This window comes from Pangasianodon hypophthalmus, chromosome 19 (genome assembly GCF_027358585.1).
Source record: "Pangasianodon hypophthalmus isolate fPanHyp1 chromosome 19, fPanHyp1.pri, whole genome shotgun sequence".
In the NCBI taxonomy this organism is placed as follows: domain Eukaryota; kingdom Metazoa; phylum Chordata; class Actinopteri; order Siluriformes; family Pangasiidae; genus Pangasianodon; species Pangasianodon hypophthalmus.
The window spans coordinates 13609249-13632137 of record NC_069728.1 but is presented as its reverse complement, the minus strand read 5'-3'; the positions used below and the strand labels follow the sequence as shown (position 1 = coordinate 13632137).

The window sequence follows — 22889 nt, the reverse complement described above, 5'->3', positions numbered from 1 at the left end:
TCTATATCTAAGGAATGCAGTTTTGAACAATTATGTTAACTAACCTTTTCAGCTATGTTGAAGTGAACACCACCTCAATTATCAACAGTATATAAAGAAAGGTAACGTTACCAGGCTTGCTCACGTTAATTCATACAAGTTTCCTGCTACATAGTTAGTTATCTAGCAAAGATGCTCCTTTGGTACATATTATCCTGAATGTCACCTACAGGCTATAGCAGCACTTGTATTATAGATTTAACACAACATTGAAGTGATATCTTAAGTTTAATACAGAGCTTTCATAATGTAAAACATTAAAAGATCTGGCTAGCTAGTCGAGATCACTCAGGTAGTGAATGGCTTACCTGTACATGTTTCTGCAGGTTGGATATTGAGCTGTGAAATGCTGATATCTCCATGGGTTTTGGCCTTTAAGCATTTAAAACTGAAGATCTGTGTGCACTGTGTCAGACATTGCTGCTGCTGACTAAGCATTTGATGCCTGAAGTGTAGACTTTCTGCAAGAAGTGGCTTTATTTTGATTGGGTCTTGAAATGGAGGTATTTAAAGTTTGCACAAACTGTCTTTTAATTGGCTTACAGTCTTCTGGGGTTAAATGTATTATTATTATTATTATTATTATTATTATTATTATTATTATTATTACTCTGTAAGGGTGATCAACCATAAATGTAGCGAAGTTGAATAACTGAAGTAAAATAACTATAATTTAATTATACCCAGTAAGTATTGTTACAGCCATGTCAAGTGCCATAGTAAGAGTACATGAAGCTTGTTAATTCCCACCCTGGTAAAGTTTGAGCAGTTTCATGATCTGCTATGCATAGAAGCCTAGTGTAGACTACTGCTGCCTGTTTTGTGTGAAAAGTTTACAATAGTCAGTTAGTGACTTTTTTTCCCCCAATCAGCAGCATGGTGTATTCATATTGTTCAGTAGTCATATTCACTGGTGCTGCACATAAGTGACTGGCTTTACTGTTTCATGTGATTTCTTCCATCGCCTTCAAAGTTCGAGTGTTTCTTAATATGGCAGCAGCTAAAGAATATAGGTTTGTGGTTGACTAACTGCAAGTATAGCATAATTCTAGTAATATGAAGTCTTTTTCAGGTAATTTACCAAAAAATCTAAGGGAAATGTTCAGATTACTGATGATTTTGCCTCCTTTCTGCTGTCACTGTACCATTAAATCTGCCTGAATAAAATACTTTAGTATTATAGTAATAGTAATAGTTAATGACAGCTACTCAAATTATTATCTGTGTGTTCATACAGAACTTCCTGTGCATGAGTGACGGCTTCTTTGTTTCACGTGATTTCTGCCGCATTCAGAAAATGAGTCTTGCAGTGTTTGCTAAACAGGCAGCTATAAACTTTCCTGACTTGCTAGCTACTACACATTAGCTTTGTTGCTCCAGTGCAAACCCGAAGGTACAAATGTCAGACACCAAACATGTGTTTGCTGACTATATTTGGATGGAGTTTAATATGTGTATTTTAGAAAATATGGTTTGAGTATGATTTTATTCTAATAGGAAAACAGCTTTAGAATGGAATGATTAATGATGGGCCATTCTAACCTCACTGGTATGCTGTCGTACAGCAGAGAATGAATTACATGAAGTGTCCCCAGAACCAGAATGTGCAAGAATGGACATCATTACCATGTGTTCCTAATATTCAGTGATTTTTTTTTTTTCAGGTTCGGCTGATTGATTTTCTCTAATGAGCTGTGCCTCAGGCCATGGAGCTTACAGGCTGGTCACATATTTCATGGTCTTGTGACTGTGCTATCCTGCCCTCTGATGAGCCCAGAGCCACTAATGACATGTGTGCACGTGCCCTCTGTCTTTTTTCACAGGCTTAATTATCAGGAAGCGCCTGATGAGATCTTTACTCTCAGCATGACTTTCTGACAAACCTCAGTTGCTCCTAATATCCTAGACAAAAATATCTGTGATAGTCCAAGAGATTTAAAAGGGATTAGCACTTGTAGCACACTGTAGCACATTTAGGTATCAACTTTGTCACAATTCTTCTCCAAAAAATTCCCTAAGAGAAATAGTATGAGACAATGGAATTGAATCTTCTCCAAATACAAATTTAAATGCTTGAAATAAATGCATTCTTAACATAGTTATACTGTATGAAATTACTGGATTAAAACTTGCTCTTGTAAAATATAAATAATTTAGTGTGGATAATAAAAATGTACCCCTGAGAATTTAGTATCCACTAAAGAATAAATACTTTTTATACCAGTATTACTACATCTATAATTAGAGTTATAGTTTTCTTTCCTACTTACAAATGCTAGCATATAAAAAGTACTATAATGTACTTTTCTCCAAGTACTTAATCTAGCATATGAAAAATAGACTAGTGTACTTCTCTTCAAACTTGGTAGTATATTTGAATGAGCTTGACACATCAAGCAAACATCTCCCTTTTAATTCAATTTCTCACTGCTAGAAGAAACTATAGAGATAATAAGGAGATCTCTTTTTAGATTCTTTTTTCCATATTGGATATGCTAATCTGAAGACTTCTTTCTCCACAAGTTTTGTTTCCTGCAAAAGTTTTGAACTGTATTCATTCTATTAATTAACCATTCAACTTAGTTTTAATGTCGAAAAAACTTATTCATGCTGTAGCAACATTAAAACATAGAGATTTGCATGTTTACAGCAGTCAGAGGTGTTAGCAATACATTAACAAAAATAGCGTTTTCCTAATTTCTACCCACAGAGATGAAGGGTGACATCACAGACAGCAACTTCTACAATACTGCACAGAACTGTTAAAATGGAAGTCATGCTGAGCTTTTCCTGCCTGAAGACCCATAAATATTTTGGGGACAAAATGATGGGATGGTAATGCACTACAAGGCCCTCCCAGCAAAGCCATTTATTTTTATCCTTGGCAGGGAGAGATCTATTCCTCCTGGGCAGAAACATTTTTAAATCACTGTCCTGGCAGTCAAACCCACACACTGATGCCTTTTACTTCCAGGTGTGGTGATGTGGAGTGTTTTTTTTTTTTTTTTTTTTTAAATAAATAACAGCGTTTATGACAAAGAGCAGTGAGAGTTTGTCCTCATCAGCATAACTGTGAGCTTGATTGGGTCTCTGATAATAAAATGCCAGCAAAGATGCTGTTTGCCTCCTATTACAGAACATTAACTGTAATGGCTATAGTGGAAGGTTCTAGACGGAGGACATATTGAACATGTGAATACCTATGAGTGATTTATGTGTAAGAGGCAAAGATTCTGTGCTGAACCGCGGGATTAGTGTTGGAAGTGGCCCAAGAAGAACATTTTGGCACAATATATAGAATAATGGGATCTGACATGAAGATGCTGATCTTTCACATAGTGAAAACATGACCTGAAATGAACTACTCAGAGACTAAATTCAATACTCCATAGTTCTACAATCCATTACATACTTACGATGCTTGATATTAGCCTTTGCATAAATCTTAAATAAAAAAAATAAAACAACTTTATTCTAAGTCTTGGTTGAATCAGTAAGTCATCTAGGACAGCAGGAATGACTTTTTTTCCTTTGCATAATTTTTCTTCACCCGAAAGTTTGTAGGCGGAATTTAATCTGGAATTTAAGCTGAAAATTATGCAGATAAAATAGTTCTACTTCAAATTTAATAATGCAGACTTAAAAATAGTTTATACCAAAATGAGACTATAAGTATATGAAGATTTTATCATCATGCAAGTTTAGTTGACCATAACAGTCATATAGTGTGGTGGCCTGGGAAATCTATACCCATAATTCCCAAAACTCTATGTTGTCCTGAACTGCAATTTGCTTTTTTTTTTTTTTTAATTATTTTTATTTTTTTACATATTCAACCTGAAGCAAAGGTAGAAAAATTTAAAGCATTTAAAAATTCCAATTCCACTGAACAATGCTCCATTTATAATCATACTTTTGGAAAGACATTACTGCAAAATTGTAAAGAATTATATGTTTACAGTGAAATTAATTATTATTATTATTATTTGAAACTCAGCATTTTTTTTATTCATGTCTGTTTCAACTATCCAAAAACCTGATCAACCTGTGAGAAAATCACACTTAACTAGCAAGGTTTCAGACATCTTCAGACAGACTGACTCAATTTACTGCTTCTTTTGTTAAACTGGCTCCTTACCCAAATTGATTTTTCAATTTCAAGAAAGGTTAAAAAGTACACACATAAATTGGCCAATCAAAACACTTTTCCACAAAGCAAAGTTTTGTCATATTTCAAGAAGGTAACTTATTCTCATACCATCAACATTAAAACTACAAAGATGGATTTGGTATGTGGCTATTTTGAAATGTCACTAGGAATAATGTTCAAACGCTACATTTAAATGCTTTTAAACTGTTAAATTAAACTGTTTTAGCATTTTCACTATCCTGACATGCAGCAGTAGCATAAGAATTCAACAATAAAAATTACAAACTAGAATTGTGTCTTTTGTACTATTCTATACCATCATTACGTACACAACACTAACCAGTTTTCCTATTATAGTTAGTGTTTGAATTTTAAAAACCTCTCATTTAGCCTTCAAAGCTACTGAAAGGTCTGTTTGCATACCGGTCTTCTGGATTTTCTAGATGAGTAAATACTTTAGAAGGTAAGGTGAGAGTTTGATCTGAAAAGCAGCCCATGACACAGCAATGACAGCGGAAGGGTTTAAAGAGAATCAGAGCTTTATATGAAATCATTAAACATTATACAGTTCAACATGGAAACCTGATGGACAGTGAAGTTTTGGCTCTGACATGCCATTTAATCCTCCAGATGTACATAAGATAGGTGAATGTGTGAACAATGCCGCTCATGTTACTGCTGCTTCTGCATATGTCAGGTATGAACTCAGGCTCCTCTACTTCACGTCAGGCAGTATCACACACATGGATGGCATGAATTATTTTCCTATAACAACAGGCCCCATCATGTTTTATTCCTTATGTATCGTTTGAAGCATGTGACAGCAAAAAGAGATGCACCATTTCAAACACACCTCCAATCTTTTTGAAAAGGTGAATCAAGAAATCTACATATTCACCCTTCACTATAGACTGGTAAGTCAGTTCAAGGAATATTTCTTTGGTTTTTAGTCAGTAATGTTACACATAAACTATATGTCTAAAAGTATGTGGATACCTGACTATCACACCCATATGTGGGTCTTCCCCAAACTGTTGCCACAAAGTTGGAAGCACACAATTGTCTAGAATGTCGTTGTATACTGCAGCATTAAGATTTTCCTTCACTGGAACTTTGGGGCCTAGCCCAAACCTGTTCCAGCATGACAATGCCCCTGTGCACAAAGACATTGTTTGCCAAGTTTGGTGTATAAGAACTTGAGTGGCCTGCACAGAGCCCTGACCTCAACCCCACTGAACACCTTTAGGATGAATTGGAACACCGACTGCACACCAGGCTTTTTTTGCCTGACATCAGTGCCTAACTTCACTAATGCTTTTGTGGGTCTGAATGCACAAATCCCCACAACCATGTTCCAAAATCTACTGGAAAGCCTTCCTAGAACAGTGGAGGATGTTAATTACAGCAAATGGGGGACCAACTCTGGAATGATATGTTCAACAAGCACATACATACATACGTACATACATACATACGTACATACATACATACATACATATATTGCATGTACACTCATGGGGCACTTTATTAGAAACATCTGTACACCTACACATTCATGCAATTATCTAATCAGCCAATCATGTAGCAGCAGTGCAGTGCATAAAATCATGAAGACATTGTCCAGCAGCTTCAGTTAATGTTCACATCCAACAGAATAGGGAAAAAATGTGATCTCAGTGATTTTGACTGTGGCATGATTGTTGTTGCCAGATGGGCTGGTTTGAGTATTTCTATAACTGCTGATCTCCTGGGATTTTCACACACAGCAGTCTCAAGAGTTTACTCAGAAAGGTGCAATAAAGAAAAAATATCCAGTGAGCAGCAGTTCTGTGGATGGAAACACCTTGTTTATGAGAGAAGTCAATGGAAAATAGACTGTTTCAAGCTGACAGAAAAGCTACATTAACTCAGATAACCACTCTGTACAATTGTGGTGAGCAGAAAAGCAACTCAGAATGCACAACATGTCGAATCGGCATGAGGCGGATGGGCTACAACAGCAGAAGACCACATCGGGTTCCAATTCAGTAAACCAAGAACAGAAAGCTGAGGCTGCAGTGGGTGCAGGCTCACCAAAACTAGATAGTCGAAGACTGGAAAAACACAGCCTGGTCTGATGAATCTTCATTTCTTCTGAAGCACACAGATGGTAGGGTCAGAATTTGGTGCCTACAGCATGAACCCATGGACAGCCAGGTTGGTGTGGGGAATGTTTTCTTGACACACTTTGGGCCTGTTAATACCAATCAATCATCACTTGAATGTCACAGCCTATTTGGCGTATTGTTGATGACCATGTGCATCCCTTCATGGCCACAATTTACTCATCTTCTAATGGCTACTTCCAGCACGATAATGCACCATGTCACAAAGCAAAATCATCTTAAAGTGGTTTCATGAACATGACAATAAGCTCAGTATTCTTCAGTGGCCTTCCCAGTCACCTGATCTGAATCCAGTAGAAGACCTTTGGGATGTGGTAGATTTGCAGCATGAAAGTGCACCTGAAAAATCTGCAGGAATTGCTTGATACATTCATGTAAACATGATATATGTATATGTATATATACCGCTGTTGATGTGATGTTCCTTTTGGTCCATTCAAAGTAAGTTTAGTAAAAACTTCACATATTTTTTTTTATTTTTTATTTTTTATTAGTTCATATTACAGAAATGGAGCCTTTTTTGGATTCTCATGGTCAGCAATCAGGTTTATAATTATGTTAATACAGACAGATCCTCATGGGAAATGTGCTTTTACACAAAGGCTGGAGGGCTCCAGGTTCATGCTTTGTAAGCACTGCTGTTTTGATCTCAAGCAAAGTTTTCAAACAAAAGTTGATCTTAAAGTGTAAGCACTAAGTTCATTAGCCCTCTTTTATGCTATTTCACTTCAGGTAAGGCTGAAAGTTGGCCTTATAGACACAGATTAAGATCCATTATTTCTTCTTTTATCACCTTTTAATTAGGCTTAATCCACCCTCTGTCTTTTAGTCTGATCTCCCCTACACTGATTAAACTCATTTGCTACATGCTAAAAGGCTTTTTAGCATTAGGTTGGTTTAAACCTTCCGTGTTCTTTCTAGCTTTCTTCATAAATGGTATTTGTTTTCTCTAAATTGCTATAGGCACCCTGATGGTGAGGTGATGGAGGAATTCAAAATATGCTCAATAAATGATCACACCTGTATCTGTTATGGTGACAAAGAGATGACATTTTATAGTCACTCATGCTGTTACGGATGTTATCTCATTCCCTCACCAATATGATAAAACTATTTACATACAATATTCATCTTCACCTCAGTGCTTACATGACGCGTGTTCAGATTTATTCAGTTCAAGATAATCAGAAATCATGAATGGTAAATGTGTTTTGTGGCAGCTGATCGTCAACATTTCAACACAGTTCAGTGAATGTTATTAGTTTTTGAGATGATGACATCTATAATGTAAGGCAATAACTATCATGGAGGTTGAAATATAACAGGATAAAGAATTATAGTCCATATGAGGGACATTCAGTGATTTTAGCACAAGATCTTGTCTCAATAAACAACATGACTTTTTTTGGCTTTGGGTGGAAACATTTTATAGCATTACCTGTAATAATGCATAATGCCATTAATCTGATATAGCCCCAAATCCCTGAAACATACTGTACAAATTATGAAATGAAACTGGCAGTACTGTCTTTTATGTACATTTTTTTTACATTTACTCTGAAACCACTAGTATGTAGTTGCAGACCAGAGGAGCTTGGAGCTGTTGTTAGGGCTTATATAACTGATTTTTTTAAAATATTAGTCTAGTAACTAGACTAACATTGGCTAACACAACCTGAAAGAGTGATTTTTAAATCAGCCAACTTTATTTCAAAAGTAATCTGCAATTTGAAACATAATTACAAAAGCATACCTTGTATAAAAATGCTCAGTTTTGGCTAAAAAACTTTAACCAAATGTTGATATTAACTACCTCTCCGACACAAAACCGTCTTAGGTAACTTAGCTACGGTTAGCTACTACAAGCTGGTGTTTTGGTTGATGTTAGCAATCTAACTATAGCCAAGTAAGCCATTGTTAGTTAGCTAGCTAATGTTGTTAACAGAAAAACAAACATGTTAACAGTTCAGTAATTAGATATAATGTAGAGTAAATACTGTATATGAAAACAGCTGATTGTAACTCGTTGAATTGACATGTGGAACTCCTGATACATTGTGTAAATAAATAATAGAGATGGAACTAACATGGAAAAAGAGGAATTTCAGTTTTTACAAAGATAATTATTGGGACTATTTGGTGGCACCCCTGCTGACCCCAAAATTGAGCCTAGCTTATATTAATTGGTTTCTCTTTATTAATCCACCCATTGTTTATTGTGTTACTCACCTCTGCCACATCTATCTCCTTCTGGCAAACCCATAAAAGGTGGAAAAACTTTACATTTCAGAAAGCAGGGTATTACACCTTGTTATTGCTAGCAAAGCGAGTCTCCACAGTGCTGTTTCGACGTGGGTAGGAAGGGCCATGAATAACGAATAAAGCCAGCAGCAGCTATTTTCTTGAATGCATTCACCTGTGAGGAAGTAAATCAAGCTGAGCACCAGCTTAAAGAGCTAGCTTTGCAAGAAATAAGACACTACTTTACAATATCCATATTTCAGGCTGCTATGAAGGCTGTACACCTCAGAACTAAACATAGTTTTAGCTGAAAAAAATTGCACAGTTTGTGTAGTTCAACTAAACTTAAACTTCAATAGAATCACTCAGCTCATGTGCTAAAAAAATCTCACTGACTCCTTGCTGGGTAACGCAACACTTTGGGCTAACTGGAAAAGTCTTGGAAGTGTGTACATTTATAAAAACCCAGATGCTTGTATCTTTCATTAACCAGCAAATGTGGATTGATCTTCCCAAAAGTAGACTTAGTCTTACATGTGGCCAGTGCTTCTGTGTATTTCTGTGGTCCAGTTTTTCTTCCTAATTTGTTCTGCAGTGGTGATGGGTGATGACACTGCAGCTTCTGTTCTGTCTGGCTGAGCACTTCCTGCATGAAAATCCATAAATATATTTGGGACAAAATGATGGCATGCCAAACCACTACAAGGCCCCTCTCCCAGCAAAATCATTTATTTTTATCCTTGTCAGAGAAAAAAAATCTATTTCTTCCTTGCAGAAGTGGTTTTAAAAATCACTGTCCTGATGGTCAAACCGACATACTGGTGCCTTCTGCACCTTCACATGCAAATAAACTTTTTTGAGTAAATAAAAACCTCTATGTTATAAATACTACAAGGATTTGTCCTCATCAGGATACATATTAACTTGCTTGCTTCTCTGGCGATGAAATGGCAACAAAAACTCCATTTGCATTCTATTACATGAAACATAGATGTAAACCAAAGATTGACATTGATCATATTGCTTTGCCGTGTCTGAGGTATGGGTATTTATATTTGTCATGTCCCCTGTAAAACTATCAAACCAGACTATCTTGACCAGCCGAGGCAGGTAACCAACTAAAATCAATTTACTGGCCAAGGCCATTTTTTCAGCAGGGGTCACACATACCTGGAAATATTTCATCTCAGTGTTTTTTTTCCCAAGAAAAAATTCAATCTCCATAATTTCCTTACCCCAAACTATAGTCAATCAGGCAACTCTATTGCCTCCGGTTTATCATCTTCCAAACTGTAATTCATCACATACTTTAAAAGGCAACATTTGGCTTGGTAATGCCATTTTTACACAAAGTTTCACAAAATATCAGGAAATATCTCTATGGACATCAAATTGGTCCCAACATCGTTGTGCCACACCTCCTTCCTGGGTGTAATGTTTGAGTGCAGTGACACCAAACTATGGGCTGAGGAAGAAAGGGATTCCAGCTTCAAGATGGCCACTATAGCAGTTTTATTTTTATTTATTTATTTTTTGTTATAGATAACAATGGCATACACTATCAGAACCTGAACTGAACAAGATACTGAACAACTGAACAAATCCATTTGTTGAGTTTGTGATGATTATGCAAGATTACACTGATGTACGACTTTTAGCCTGACTTGGCAGACAAAAATGACACATCTTGAGTTGAAATCTGTGATCTTACAATGCATAAAGTGACGTGCTCACTGGCAGCCAATTTAATGGCATTGCAACCAAAGACAGCTGGCAACAAAGTTCTGGCAGTGTGAGAAATTTTATTAAAATCTCAAGAGTGTGCTATGAGGCTCATCTAAAATCCACCAATAGGAGGATGGCACAAGATGACCAAAACACATGGGACAGTTACAAATATGGTAGAGGCAATGGTGAAATGTAAACGAAAAACATCGTTATTACCTCAGGCTTACTTTGAAGAATGGTTCTGTTTATGACATAAACAGAATGTAGTAATATTCGGTAATTGCAGGTCTATCATTAGACGATCTTCATCATATAATCCGTCTGTAATACAATTCGGCCAAGATTTTACTAGAGTCATCTTGTACAGTGTGACAAGTAATAATAAGCACATTGCATTATACAGATTGTGTAATGTTAAAGTATTAGCTAAAAAGTTACTTATTAGCCTCATATAGTACAAAACTAAAAAAAAGCACAGCAATTCTGACTGACTGCTTACAGGGTAAAAACTGTGTGCATACTTTATTAGCCAAAGCTGATGGAGAAACATTAAAAATGAGGCAGACGTTAAGGAGGCAGATATGCTGCCCCTCATAAACAATGGCAGGAGTACCAGCGTTAATTGTAAGCATGCTAATGTTGCTTATGTTATATTGTACTGTTGATTCACGTGTCTCAAACTGGTGCTCACTTCTGGTTCATACTAAGTGGGCATATGTTCAAATGGTTTTGTTGATGGCCCTGGAGAGGCAGGTTATTTACATGTAGATATATGAGCTCTGAGGCTGTGATCACTTAGTGCAGTGATGGTAAGTGTGGAAGTGCAGCAAAGTAGAGGCCAGAGAAAAAGTGTCTACTCAGCGTTGCCTGCTAACTACACAGGGTGTCAACAACTGGCAAGATACGAAACGCCGCCTCACATTATCCACATGCGCTGAATTAATGGTGTTGAGATTGAATATATTAGGAGGTTATGTGTGATATATAAATCATTGAGGGCAAGAATGGAGCTTTTACCACCCTGTAGAAGAGGCACAATTCATTTCCTGATGTACAGACCTGGCGATTTACGAAGGGCTTCCTTGCTGCGTAAGGCTAAGAAAGGTGAGCTCCCGCTGATAGGTGTATAGATAATTTCTTATTTTTGCAGGTTTGCCATTTGATTTCTTTCTGCTCTTTTTTTGCTGACAAAAAGCTATTCAAATGATGGTGACATTTGCTGTATTTAGCCCATACTGTTGAAAGTCTGCAGTGGGAGGAAGATGACAGGCAAATCTTTTTTTTGGTCACAATTTCCTGCTTGGATTTCTTAATATGAATTATTATATCTTTAGCACTTAGTATGTCTTTCTCAGTCTCCCACTCATCCAAACACAGAGATTAAGTATTCTTTTTTATTAAACACCCTCCAACATAAAATGTATAAATGAAGCACACACTAGTACATAATAATAATAATAATAATAATAATAATAATAATAATAATAATAATAATGTTTACTTGTATGCTTTTACCAAATAAGCTCTGTGAGTGCATTCACTGACTTTCAAGGCTTTTTGTGAGGGAATGTACATAGATTGTATATCATAATGGTTTGATCAGATCAGGATTTTTTATCTCACTCTCTGTGCTGAGGTTGCCAAAGTCCCTCTTTCACTCTATCATCATTATCCAATCCTCACAATGGCCCACACAATCTCCGTATGCACAACCACAAGCCTCATTTGCTGCAGCAATTGGACACTCAATTACCAGCCACTTGTCAAAAAATATCATCCTAACAAAAAACAGACATTTCCAAAGAGCTTCCTCTCAGTTGTAAATCAATAATTGCTTTCTTTCTTCTGTCCTATACCTTCCCAAAGTCCTTTTACACTGCAGGAGCCAATTTAGAGAGATGCTGATATCTGGTAGGTCAGGTATGCAGCAAGGAATGCAGCAATAGAAAAATCCCACACTCACAAATGTTCTTGAAAGAAAAACAAGTTGAGCTGATGTCACTCAGCCATTACAGAGTGAAATTCTGGCAAAATATGCCAGCTCAGTCAGTAGAAATCTGTTTTGCTGCACCTCGAAATTTCAGCTTGTTTATGTATGTTTTTTTCTTCCTTTCCCTCCATATGTCCCAGTTGGAAAGCAGTCCAAATACTCAGAAATGATACAATAATATCACAAGTCCCGTCTCTCATGCATTCATCAAATAGTAGAACTGTGCCATGTTGGAGCCTTGATGACTCGATTCTAATTGGTTACTTGGTCATGTGTCGATAATCTCCTGTACTGGTGTAGGTTCATGTGGGAGGCTTGTTGCGTTCGGCAGAGCCTGTCCATGTCCCACTGAGTTCTGCTGGATCTCCATTGGAATACCAGTTGCGTTTTCACGCGCCGGGAATTCTCGAGACTGTTTCCGATACTCCAGAAAGGTGCACACCTTGGTGGCTATTGCCACCACATTTTTGCCAACGAAGATGGTGGAGACCCGGCTGTCCTGAAAGAGCACCATGTTAACACCGCGTATGAGGATGGTGACCACGTTGATTGTAACCAAGCTGAGCATGGGGTATAGCATCATCTTCTGTGGTGACACATTTTCTCCCTGCACACTGATCTCACTTAATGACACACACGGCAGGATCAAAAGAAGGATGTAGCAGTAGAAGAACATCAGCCCTTCTGCCCAAATGGGCAGACCTGTTCGCTGGGGCTCCCAAAGGTTTGCCTGGATATCAAGCAAGTCCAGCAGGTCCAAAGCAACCCAGAAGAGTCTTCCTCTCATATCCTCCTTCTTCCTAAATGTCCGAACATATTCCATGCTGTCAAGAGCCACCAGGACTAAATAGAGGCCTGGCACGCATACAGAGAGGAGTAAAGTCAGAGCCTTCCTTGCTACAGTCTCCAGACTTTTGCGGTCAGCCTTGCAGTTTTGGAAGACAAAGTAGAGCTTGATCTCCAAAACAAAGATGTAGAGAAACCAGAGGATCATGGCATAACCGCGGCGTGCCGTCCGTACCTCAGCTCCCACCCACACAGCTACATAGCGGAGCACTATGAGGAAACACACGTCTCCGACCAGGACGATGATGCAGACGCCAATCTTGCGTGGCCCCTGGTTTTGCTCCACCAGGTAGGCATCCATGAAGGCCATGCTGGTCATGATGACAATGGTGGTGAGACAGACGTGCCGTTTGTCTGGTGGTGGCAGCACCATGGCGAGGGCCACCACCACTACCGCTGACTCACTGCTATGTTGTACCTTTTTCACTCTAGCTATGAGTCAAAATGAGTCTCTTTTCAATTACCTGATACCTAGTTACTTTATGTAAAGTGCTCTCTTTCCTTTTGTGCAGAAGCTACTTTCTGCCAGGCGTAATTACGTTATTGTAAATTGAAAGGCTTCGTGTCTCCACTCTCTAATCCTTGAGAGTGAGAGTGGCTTTGCGATTCTGGGTTTTCTTGCTGCAGTATAATTCTGGTGTGAATAAGTCAGTCCTGGAGATTATAGAGTGTATTCAGGTTTTTTTTTTCCAAAAGATTCTTTGTCTCTTGAAGAGATGTAATAATTCCAGTTCAAGCAGTATACAATTCAAGCCAAGGCTGGAGCTGAACTACTTTGCAATGGAAATGCGAGTCTGAAAGAGGAAAGAAAAGCCAAGCTCACAGCTTGGTTTTGGCAGGTGGTTCCTCTCTGGCCCACTAAACGTAAGAGCTATCCGCTCATTACTCACAGAGTGTTCATTGATTCTGCTTGACTTCTGAGACTGCCGGCTAACCACACCTCAGCATTTATTGACAAAATGCCATGCTTTTTTCCATGGCCAGAGTGCATGCGCTGAGTGAGGGAAATCCTTAGCATGCGTATACCAGATATAGTGTGTGGGTCTTTTCAGGTTAGTGTGGGTAGAGCGATAAGAACCCGTGAGTGTGCGAGAAAGATGTTCATTGGGTTCATCGAGTTATCAGACCACATGCAGAAAATATAGTGTAGCTCTTCAGAATGTAGATCCACTGAAATGACCCAACAGTCTTTGAATGTCTGAGTATATTAAATTCAGAGACAGCATGTGAAGGATCAAGTAGCACAGAGCAATTGACTCGGTGGAGCAGCCATTCATCACGTAGATAGCAGGGCAGGACTTTCAAGGGCCAACGTTCATCCATGGCTCCCAAAAAGGGAGGCTCTCTCACTTGTCTTCATTCTTCCTCTTCGCCTGATGTAGCCTGGAGGAGAGAGAGAGGGGAAAGAACCATGTCAGCACAAATCTGATGATAACGTATAGCTCGCTGCTCCACACTCAGACTGCATTAGAGCCAGTGTGTCAGATTTATTACGAGCTGTGTAATGAATGGAACAGCATGTTGTTGTCTGATTGCTGCTTATCAAATACCACACGTCAGCTTTTGTATGGCTCATTGAGGCTTTTCTGTGCAGATGGCTTAGTTTAAAAAGGGAAACCAGGTATTAGCTATCTGATGCTGAATAATTCATTATGAATAATATGGTAGGCAGTGGAATGGTACAACAAAAATCTGATTTACACCATTTCCCTGTATTCTAAATTTGATGGGTTTGGTTTGCTTCTTAAGTTTTTGTTGGGAGCTAAAAGACTAATGTAACTAACATGGAAGCTGGGAATCTGTCTTTGCAGTTTGAATTCAAAACAAAACTATATTATCATCCAAACAGCAGAGGTAGGTCAGTGAGCTAATCATTGGAAGGTTGTAAGTTCAAATCCCAGGACTACTCGAGAACCACTCCGTGAGTAAGGCTCTTAGGCAAAACCCATAAATTTCAAACTGCTCCTCCCTCAGTTTGGTTAAAAACATCCAACGATGAATAAATAGCATTATGTCATTGTCATTTGCACTATATGGCCAAAAGTATGTGACCTTCACCTGACCTTCACACGCATAAGTGAGCCTTCCCCACACAGTTGGAAGCACAGAATTGTCTAAAGTGTTTTAGTACGCTGTAGCGTTAAGATTTCCCTTCACTGGAACTAAGAGGCCCAAACCCGTTCCAGCATGACAATGCCCCTGTGCAAAAAGTGAGGTTTATAAAGACAGGTTTATAATGGTTTGCCAAGGTTGGTATAGAAGAACTTGAGCCCTGACCTCAACCCCACTGATTACTTTGGGGATGAATTGGAATGCTGACTGTGTGCCAGGCCTTCTTGCCCAACATCAGCAAGACGTGTCAGAATGATACCAAACTGCACTGAATAAAAAAGTGATTCCTGCTGTTGAAGATGGCTATCCTGCTACACTGTTAAGTTTAATTAATGTTTACAGATGACAGTAAGTAAGTAACACTGTGTCCAAAACCAGACTGGAAAGTCTGTGTGAAAGACCTGGATGTGGTTTGAGGCATTATTGCTTTTCAGCCTTTTGAGTAAGCTCACATGAAGTATCTGCTCTTTATCAGTTCAATATCTGATATGCTTCCTAGAGGAGAACCATATATTAAATAGACCATATATTAATTTTTGGAACAGGGAGATGGTATAGGGGATTGCTCCATCCCTGGTGCCCTTTGATGGACTGGTGTCCAATCCAGACAGTATTCCTGCCTCGCATCAAGCGTTCCCAGGAGTAGACAGAATTTCATTACTGGTCAGCTACATTAGCCTAGTGTCTGGAGTGTCTGGAGTTTCAAATCTGAGGACTGCCTTAAACCACAGCTGCTCTCACTTGTTAAGCCACTTGTTAAATGAATAAATGTATACTATATGGCCAAAAGTATGTGGACACCTGACCATCACACGCACTTGCTGGTCAAAAATCCCATTCCAGATTTAGTCCCCTCTTTGCTGTTATTATAACCTCCACTCTTATGGGAAGGCTTTCCAGTAGAGTTTGGAGCGTGGCCATGAGGATGTGTTCATTCAGCCATAAGAGCATTAGTTCTTAGGTTGGGAACTGATGTTCGGCAAGAAGGCCTGGTTCGGAGTTGGCTTCCCAATTAATCTCAAAGGTATTCAAAGGGGTTGATATCAGGGCTCTGCGCAGGCCACAGGAGTTCTTCCACACCAGCCTTGGGAAACTGTGTCTTTATAAACCTCACTTTGTGCACAGGGACTTTGGAACAGATTTGGACCTCTTAGTTCCAGTGAAGGAAAATCTGAATCCTACACCATACACAGACATTCTAGACAGTTTTCTGCTTGGCAACAGTTTGGGGAAGAACCACATATGGGTGTGATGGTCAGGTGTCCACATACTTTTGGCCATATAGTGTATATAATGCACTGGATCTAAAACTAAATAAATGTTAAAACCTGTATTTCCAACCCAAATCAAATGTACCCAAATTTGTTTTTTTTTCCTTTTTGCCTTTAAGGTAGATTACTGCATCTCTGTAAATTGTATGTTATGAGTTACATCAAAAGAAAAGTTAAAGACTCTTAGCTTTAAAAAAAAAACAGTTTTATTGGAGGCCTTCCAATTTATACTCCCACATGCTTAGAATTAAATTGAGGTGTGTGCAGAATTAAATCACTGCAGTCTCTAGAGCACTGATGCATGCCAATATAGTGGCATTAATTATAGCCTGCTTTGCAGGTGGATGGGCAAAAGATCATGGATGACAGTTCTCTGAGAACCATAGATTAAAATATGCTTCCTGCATATTTTCACCACCAGACATGCCAGCAATTAAATGTTGGAATGGTATGAATTTGAGGGTTTTTTTTTCATCCTGTCAAGCCACAATCAAGTCTGAATTATTGAAATATATAATGTACTCCCCAAAGCCTCCTCCTTTATAAAAAATTCAAAGAGTCTCAATAAACATCACAAAAATGTTTCCAATTACCTGTTGTCTATTTTAAGCTATTATGTTTGGAATTAACCCAATCATATCAGGTTCTATTTTGTTCTATAAGGCTAATGGAAGGATATGTAAATATAAATGCATGTTGAGAACTGAGACTTTAACTTGATGTTCTTTCCTAAGCATATTTAATAGCCTTGCTGTCTCTTACTTTAATAAAGATGACCACTGGTTCACAAATGACAGTTCCTGGCAAACAATATTCAACTCAGAAATCCAAAGTAGTATTGTGCAAGCGGGCAAATTCTATACACAAATATGTTCCGGCAAACATGTGGCAAGATAATCCAAAAATCCAAAAGTTAAACGTTTCAGAGTCTGATAAGAATACCAAATGGTATAACACAGCTAAGAACTCGCACATCCAGTGACAAAATATGACAGCAAGCTAAAGGACTTAGTGAGTTTATATAGAGAGTAGCTGATAGCAAACACCTGTGACTAATGGCAATGTGACAGGAACGGTATTTCAGAGTCAAAGCACTGAACTACTGTAGAAGCCAGGGGCGGCACCAGCCAGTGCAATGTGGCTTGCATGACCATCATCAGACAGTAGGGGTCTGAAAAATTCAAACACATGAACTAGATTGCACTGCTAATCACCAGCAGTAGGGATTGGGTTTGTTTGTAATTTGGTCTTAGTGATTTAGGAATCCTCTGGACTACCCTTACATTTCACGTGTTTAGGACCTTCGTTTACCACTAGAATATTTTGAGAATTACTCTTACATAGAAAATACAGGAGTCTTAACACTGTCGCTACAGATGAATATCAGCAGTGACTGGTTGATGAGGTGACAGTCTGCCCAGTAAAAATCCCCATCTCACCTCAATTCATGTGCCTCATTGCCATCACACCCTCAGCAAGCAGTATGTCAACAGGCTCTTGTCTGAAGAGTCCTTGGACCTCTGTTTTGTTCCCACTTGCTTCAATTCCTCAACCATTATACCAGTCCCCGAAAAGACAAATGTTCCCGAGCCCACTACTACTGTACAGTTCCTGGGCACCACTGTATCCAGGGACTTAATGTAGAGATGACATCTGTGAGGGTTGCATGAAGATGAAACCATCTTCATGAGTTCATATTTAATATTTCTTTATTTAATGCCATTAATATGAAATGACTGGGTTTTACAAAAGTTTCCTTAAGTTTGTGTGTCTACCTAAAAATAGCTATTTAAAGTTGACAGCACAATCTGTATAATCTGTAAAGTGCACTAACTCATTGCAATTTATATTATTTGATAAATCAAGATTTGCATTAGTTAGTCTTCTTACGCATAAATTTACATACACTCAGGAGCGTGAGTGGGATACAAACATGTTTAAAAAATTATATGATTTTCATGAATACCAAAGGTCTTGCATAAATGCTCATGCAAACGATTTATGAATACATCAGTTTGTACCCAGCTTGATAAATGAGGCCCACTGTCCATTTGCTCAACAATTACATCATATTGTTCTTGGAAGGTAGCCAAACACCATGTCTACATGAAGTATGCTGAGGCCTTGAGTTGGGAAGGGAACCTCCAAGTGAGCACAGCAGAGGATTTTCTTTCTGAGGCAGAAATTCACTCACAGGCTCTGACTATCTGGTTCTACACTGTGATCACTGAATCCATCCTCACCCCATGAACAACTGTATGGTTTGGCACTTAATCAGGACAGCAGAAATGGTTATTGAAATGGTTATTGAATGTAATCTGCTATCTCTTCAGGACATCTATGGCAGCAGGGATAGGAGGCATGCAGGCAAGATTACAGCTGACCCCTTTCACACCAGACGTCACCTCTTTCACATGCTTTCCTCCAAAAGAAGTCTCAGAGTCATCGCAGCTAGAAAAAGCAGGCATACGAACAGCTTTTTACAAACAGCTTTTTGTTTTTTCCCCCCAGTGATGTGGCCCTCATTAACCATAGTGGATGCTTTAACCTCAAACCCAGCGCTCCTCTTCACATTCTGCATAATCCTCATCATAATCATCCCTACAATAATGTACACACTACTGTAGCATGGCACAACTTCATTGTACTATACAGCTTGCACGTGCGTATATACTCTACAGTATATATTGGTGCAACATTAAATTCTACAATAAAATATGTTGTTGGAATGCAGGATTATTATAGTACTAATAGTATTAAATATCTAAGAATGAGCAACCTGGCATTGAGAAAATGTGAAAAAAGTCAAGGCTTTTAAAGACTGGCGTGGATAAATGTATGCTGTTATATCCCTAATGTTAATCACTCAAGCTGCTAATGTATCAAATCATGCTTCAAATACCGACCTATTTAACATTCAAACACTAACCTGCTGCTTGTCTGAGAGTCAAGGTCGTCCGACTTTTTTTAATCAACAAGCTGAAGTAACATTTTTCAAACAACTAACACAAAATTAACACACAAAGCCTGGACACAACATACACAGCTGCTCTCAGTTAGCAATCTACAGATCCCCAATCCCCATCCATACGATTTTAACCCTGCTTGCATCCTCTGTTCATCTCAGGAGAGATGGAAATAAAAACCAGTCACATTTTAATAGGATTAACTAGTTGAGATGTACAATATGCATACCGGAGAAGTTCTCGTTTGTAACCGGTCATCTTATTAGCGCTGTGTGGAGGAAGCAGATGGGAGGCTTAAATCTCATTTCTATGCTTGTCAACTCACTCATGTCAGAGCATGTTCAGAAACAAATTAATGAAACATGGGCTAATAAGGAACCGTGCATGAGTGGAGCGACAGTAGATCCTCACAACTGCAGAGGAACATTCACGAAAGCTGTTGAGCCAATGAGCTGTCATTAGCTCACAAAATCAGACTATTGTAACACAACGAAAATTTGACAGGATGAGGTTATTATGCTTAAAGGACACTAAAACTAACTACATTACAAAATGCTTCTGTAAGAATACTATATATATATATAAGATTTAGGAAACAAATTGAATATTATCTTTAAAATATTCTACTGTAAATTCTTTTTAATGTTTTCATGTAACACTGACCTGATATTTAGTGTATAAAAAGCAGATGACAGGAAGAGATTTCATATTCTTTGTTCTCCTCTTTGCTACATTTAGACACTTTCCCCAAAGAGCTCAGATTTTATACCATTCATTTCACTAGAATGTTACATTACACAAGTCAGACAATTGTTATATCACAGTAACTACCTCGCATGTATAGAATTTATAATATTTTATATGTATTAAAAATGATTAAATTACTAAAAGAAAAAAAATACAAATATAAGTTGTTCTGTCATGATTTCTTTTTTTAAACAAACTCATCTGGTGAACAAAACCGTTACCTTGAAATGTGTCTAAAACAATGAAACGTAGACGAAATTTGGAAGGCAGCTGTTCTTATTCTGTCTTCCAAATGATAAAGGAAAATAGTTAATATTTGGGTGGTAACAGTAGCTTGTTAAAACAATGCATCTGCTCACAATACGGCAAGTGATTCATTGATTTTCTCAACTTAGTCCAAATTAGGTATGACACTGTAAAACAACAAATCCGAACAATTGGCTTAAATAATTCCTTGGACCAAATGTACGGTGTTTGTCGTACAACATTTTCGTTCCCTCACACTACCTGCAATTAGTTCCTATTTACTGCTGGACTCAAAAAAATATATAGAACTGTGTATTCATGTTATCTTGTCATATAGGACCTCTCATTAAATAGAGACATTTTGACGAAAAATAAAGCTTGGAAGGAAGTAGCAGAGATCTTTCATGTCTCTGGAGAGTGTATGTAGCTAGTACAGTTAGCTTGCACTGCTAATCTGCTAATAGCTAATACGAAGCCTGGCACGTAACGTACGTCAATCAACCAATTATGTCACTTCGTGAAACTATTAGAATACATTTTGAATAGTTTTTAAAGACAAATAAATTGCATACTATAGTAAATTGTGTGCCTTTCTTAAAACGCTCTACAAGCCTACAAGATACATCAGTAGCCCTTGCTCCACGCTCACAAGAGTCAAAGTACAAGCGACTCGTGTGAAAGCATGACATATGCTCACAGTGCATTATGGGTAATACACACAGAATCTCTGCCACTGAGAATAACATCAATAACAACAATCAAAAGGTCTTGTTAGAATGTATTCTGTTCGCTTTAGTGTTTAAACATTTCTTAAAATGTACAAAATTGTGATGTTTCAATAAGAACATAACACAACACTACAGTGTCATACTGTTCTTTGGGATTTTCCTTCATATTTATTTTTTGTTCTGCTCTTTGATAGATTTTTCACACGTTCCCCAAAGAAAAAAAAAATTGAAATATTTGTTGAGCCAGATGAAAAAAAATATACATTGTGAACTTGTGGCATTTCACTTTCTCTTTTTGTGTCACTGTTATTTAGATTAAAATCTTTCATATTTCACACACCACCTCTGCAGCTGACAGTCTGAGAATAATTCATATTTCTGCTTGTCGGCTATTGTTTCTGTTCTCGCTCTGGACATTCAAAGCCGCTTTGAACACAACTCTTAGCAGCTGAATTCTTGCAGTGTGAGCTTTCAACAGTTTTTCGAACAAGTAGAGTCCTGGAGAGAACCTGAATACAAACCCCACATCAACATCCTGCAGGAAGCGTCTACTTTAAAAGAGAAAATGGTCCGTTTGCGTTCTGAAACACTCCTGCCTTGTGAAATGTGACAAGGTCTTGTTATACAATCATTTACTTACATTATAAGATACAGGTTTTGCCAACAGAGACTCCTGTCATTTCCATCTGATGTCTTCTTGTCAAAGAGTTAACCCAGGTAGCTAGCTTATCTATCTATCTATCTATCTATCTATCTATCTATCTATCTATCTACTTACCTGTTTATCTATCTAGCTGGCATGCTAACAGGATGACCTTTAAATGTGTTGTCTAATGAATAACTTGTAGAAGACCCACTTTTGATAGATTTTTTTTTCAAATAACTGTCTGATACATTATGCTATTATTCATCTGTACAGATAAACAAAATCCCAATGCCCCCTGGTACAAGAAGTCCCCACTTTGCTGTAATCTATTTTGCTAAATGAAGCCTTGAATAGTGATTCACTTCATCTGGCACAGATTAATTGACTGATTAGCCGATTGCTGTGGCTCATTTGCACAGTAACAATGTCCCTCGCATATGCAGCATCTTAATTTGACTCTTATTAATTAATTCCAGTAAGAACTCATTTCCAAATGGAAGCATATTACCGTCTATGGTGGCTGATTATTAATATAAGCCCTTTAAACCGTACTTCAGTGGTAGAATGATATCCCCTGTCGAAATACGCCTCTCAAAGCCGGAATTTAAAGTGGTATCAACTTGGACTATGATGGATAAGTGGTAATCCAGTACAGCGCCGAACTCATTGGGTTGTCTTCACCAGCGGGAGTCTGGTACTGCACTGTTTTACATAACAATGATCCTAAAGTGGAGAAAAATATCGCCTAGCTAGCGCTGATGCTCAGCTGGAGGCCATCACTGTACTCACGTGTTAGTTTTTAGTACACTGTGACTTTGAGATTTAGACAGCCAAGCTCTTTACTGAAGGTGTGGTAAAGAGGATTTTTTAAAAATAAAAAATAACACTTCAGACAGAGTCGGAAGAAGAGTGTAACATTTGTAGGGCCAAAATAATGAACCACTTGTAGTTCTTCAGCCAACATTTCTGTTGATGATTGTGACAGCAGAACATCTAAACAAACTGGTAAATTCA

At 38.1% G+C, this 22889-nt stretch overlaps 1 protein-coding gene across 2 annotated transcripts in view; it reads right to left on the bottom strand.

Annotated features, from left to right (window-relative positions):
• Positions 1 to 8207: 8207 nt before the first annotated feature.
• Positions 8208 to 22889, bottom strand: part of tmem121ab (transmembrane protein 121Ab) — a 69095-nt gene continuing 54413 nt past the window's right edge. For both annotated transcript variants that reach the window (XM_026923446.3, XM_053242343.1), the window contains exon 2: positions 8208 to 14542. In XM_026923446.3, the coding sequence (XP_026779247.1) occupies positions 12582 to 13532 (951 nt within the window). In that variant the 5' untranslated portion in view covers positions 13533 to 14542 and the 3' untranslated portion in view covers positions 8208 to 12581. The remainder of the gene's footprint in view (positions 14543 to 22889) is intronic.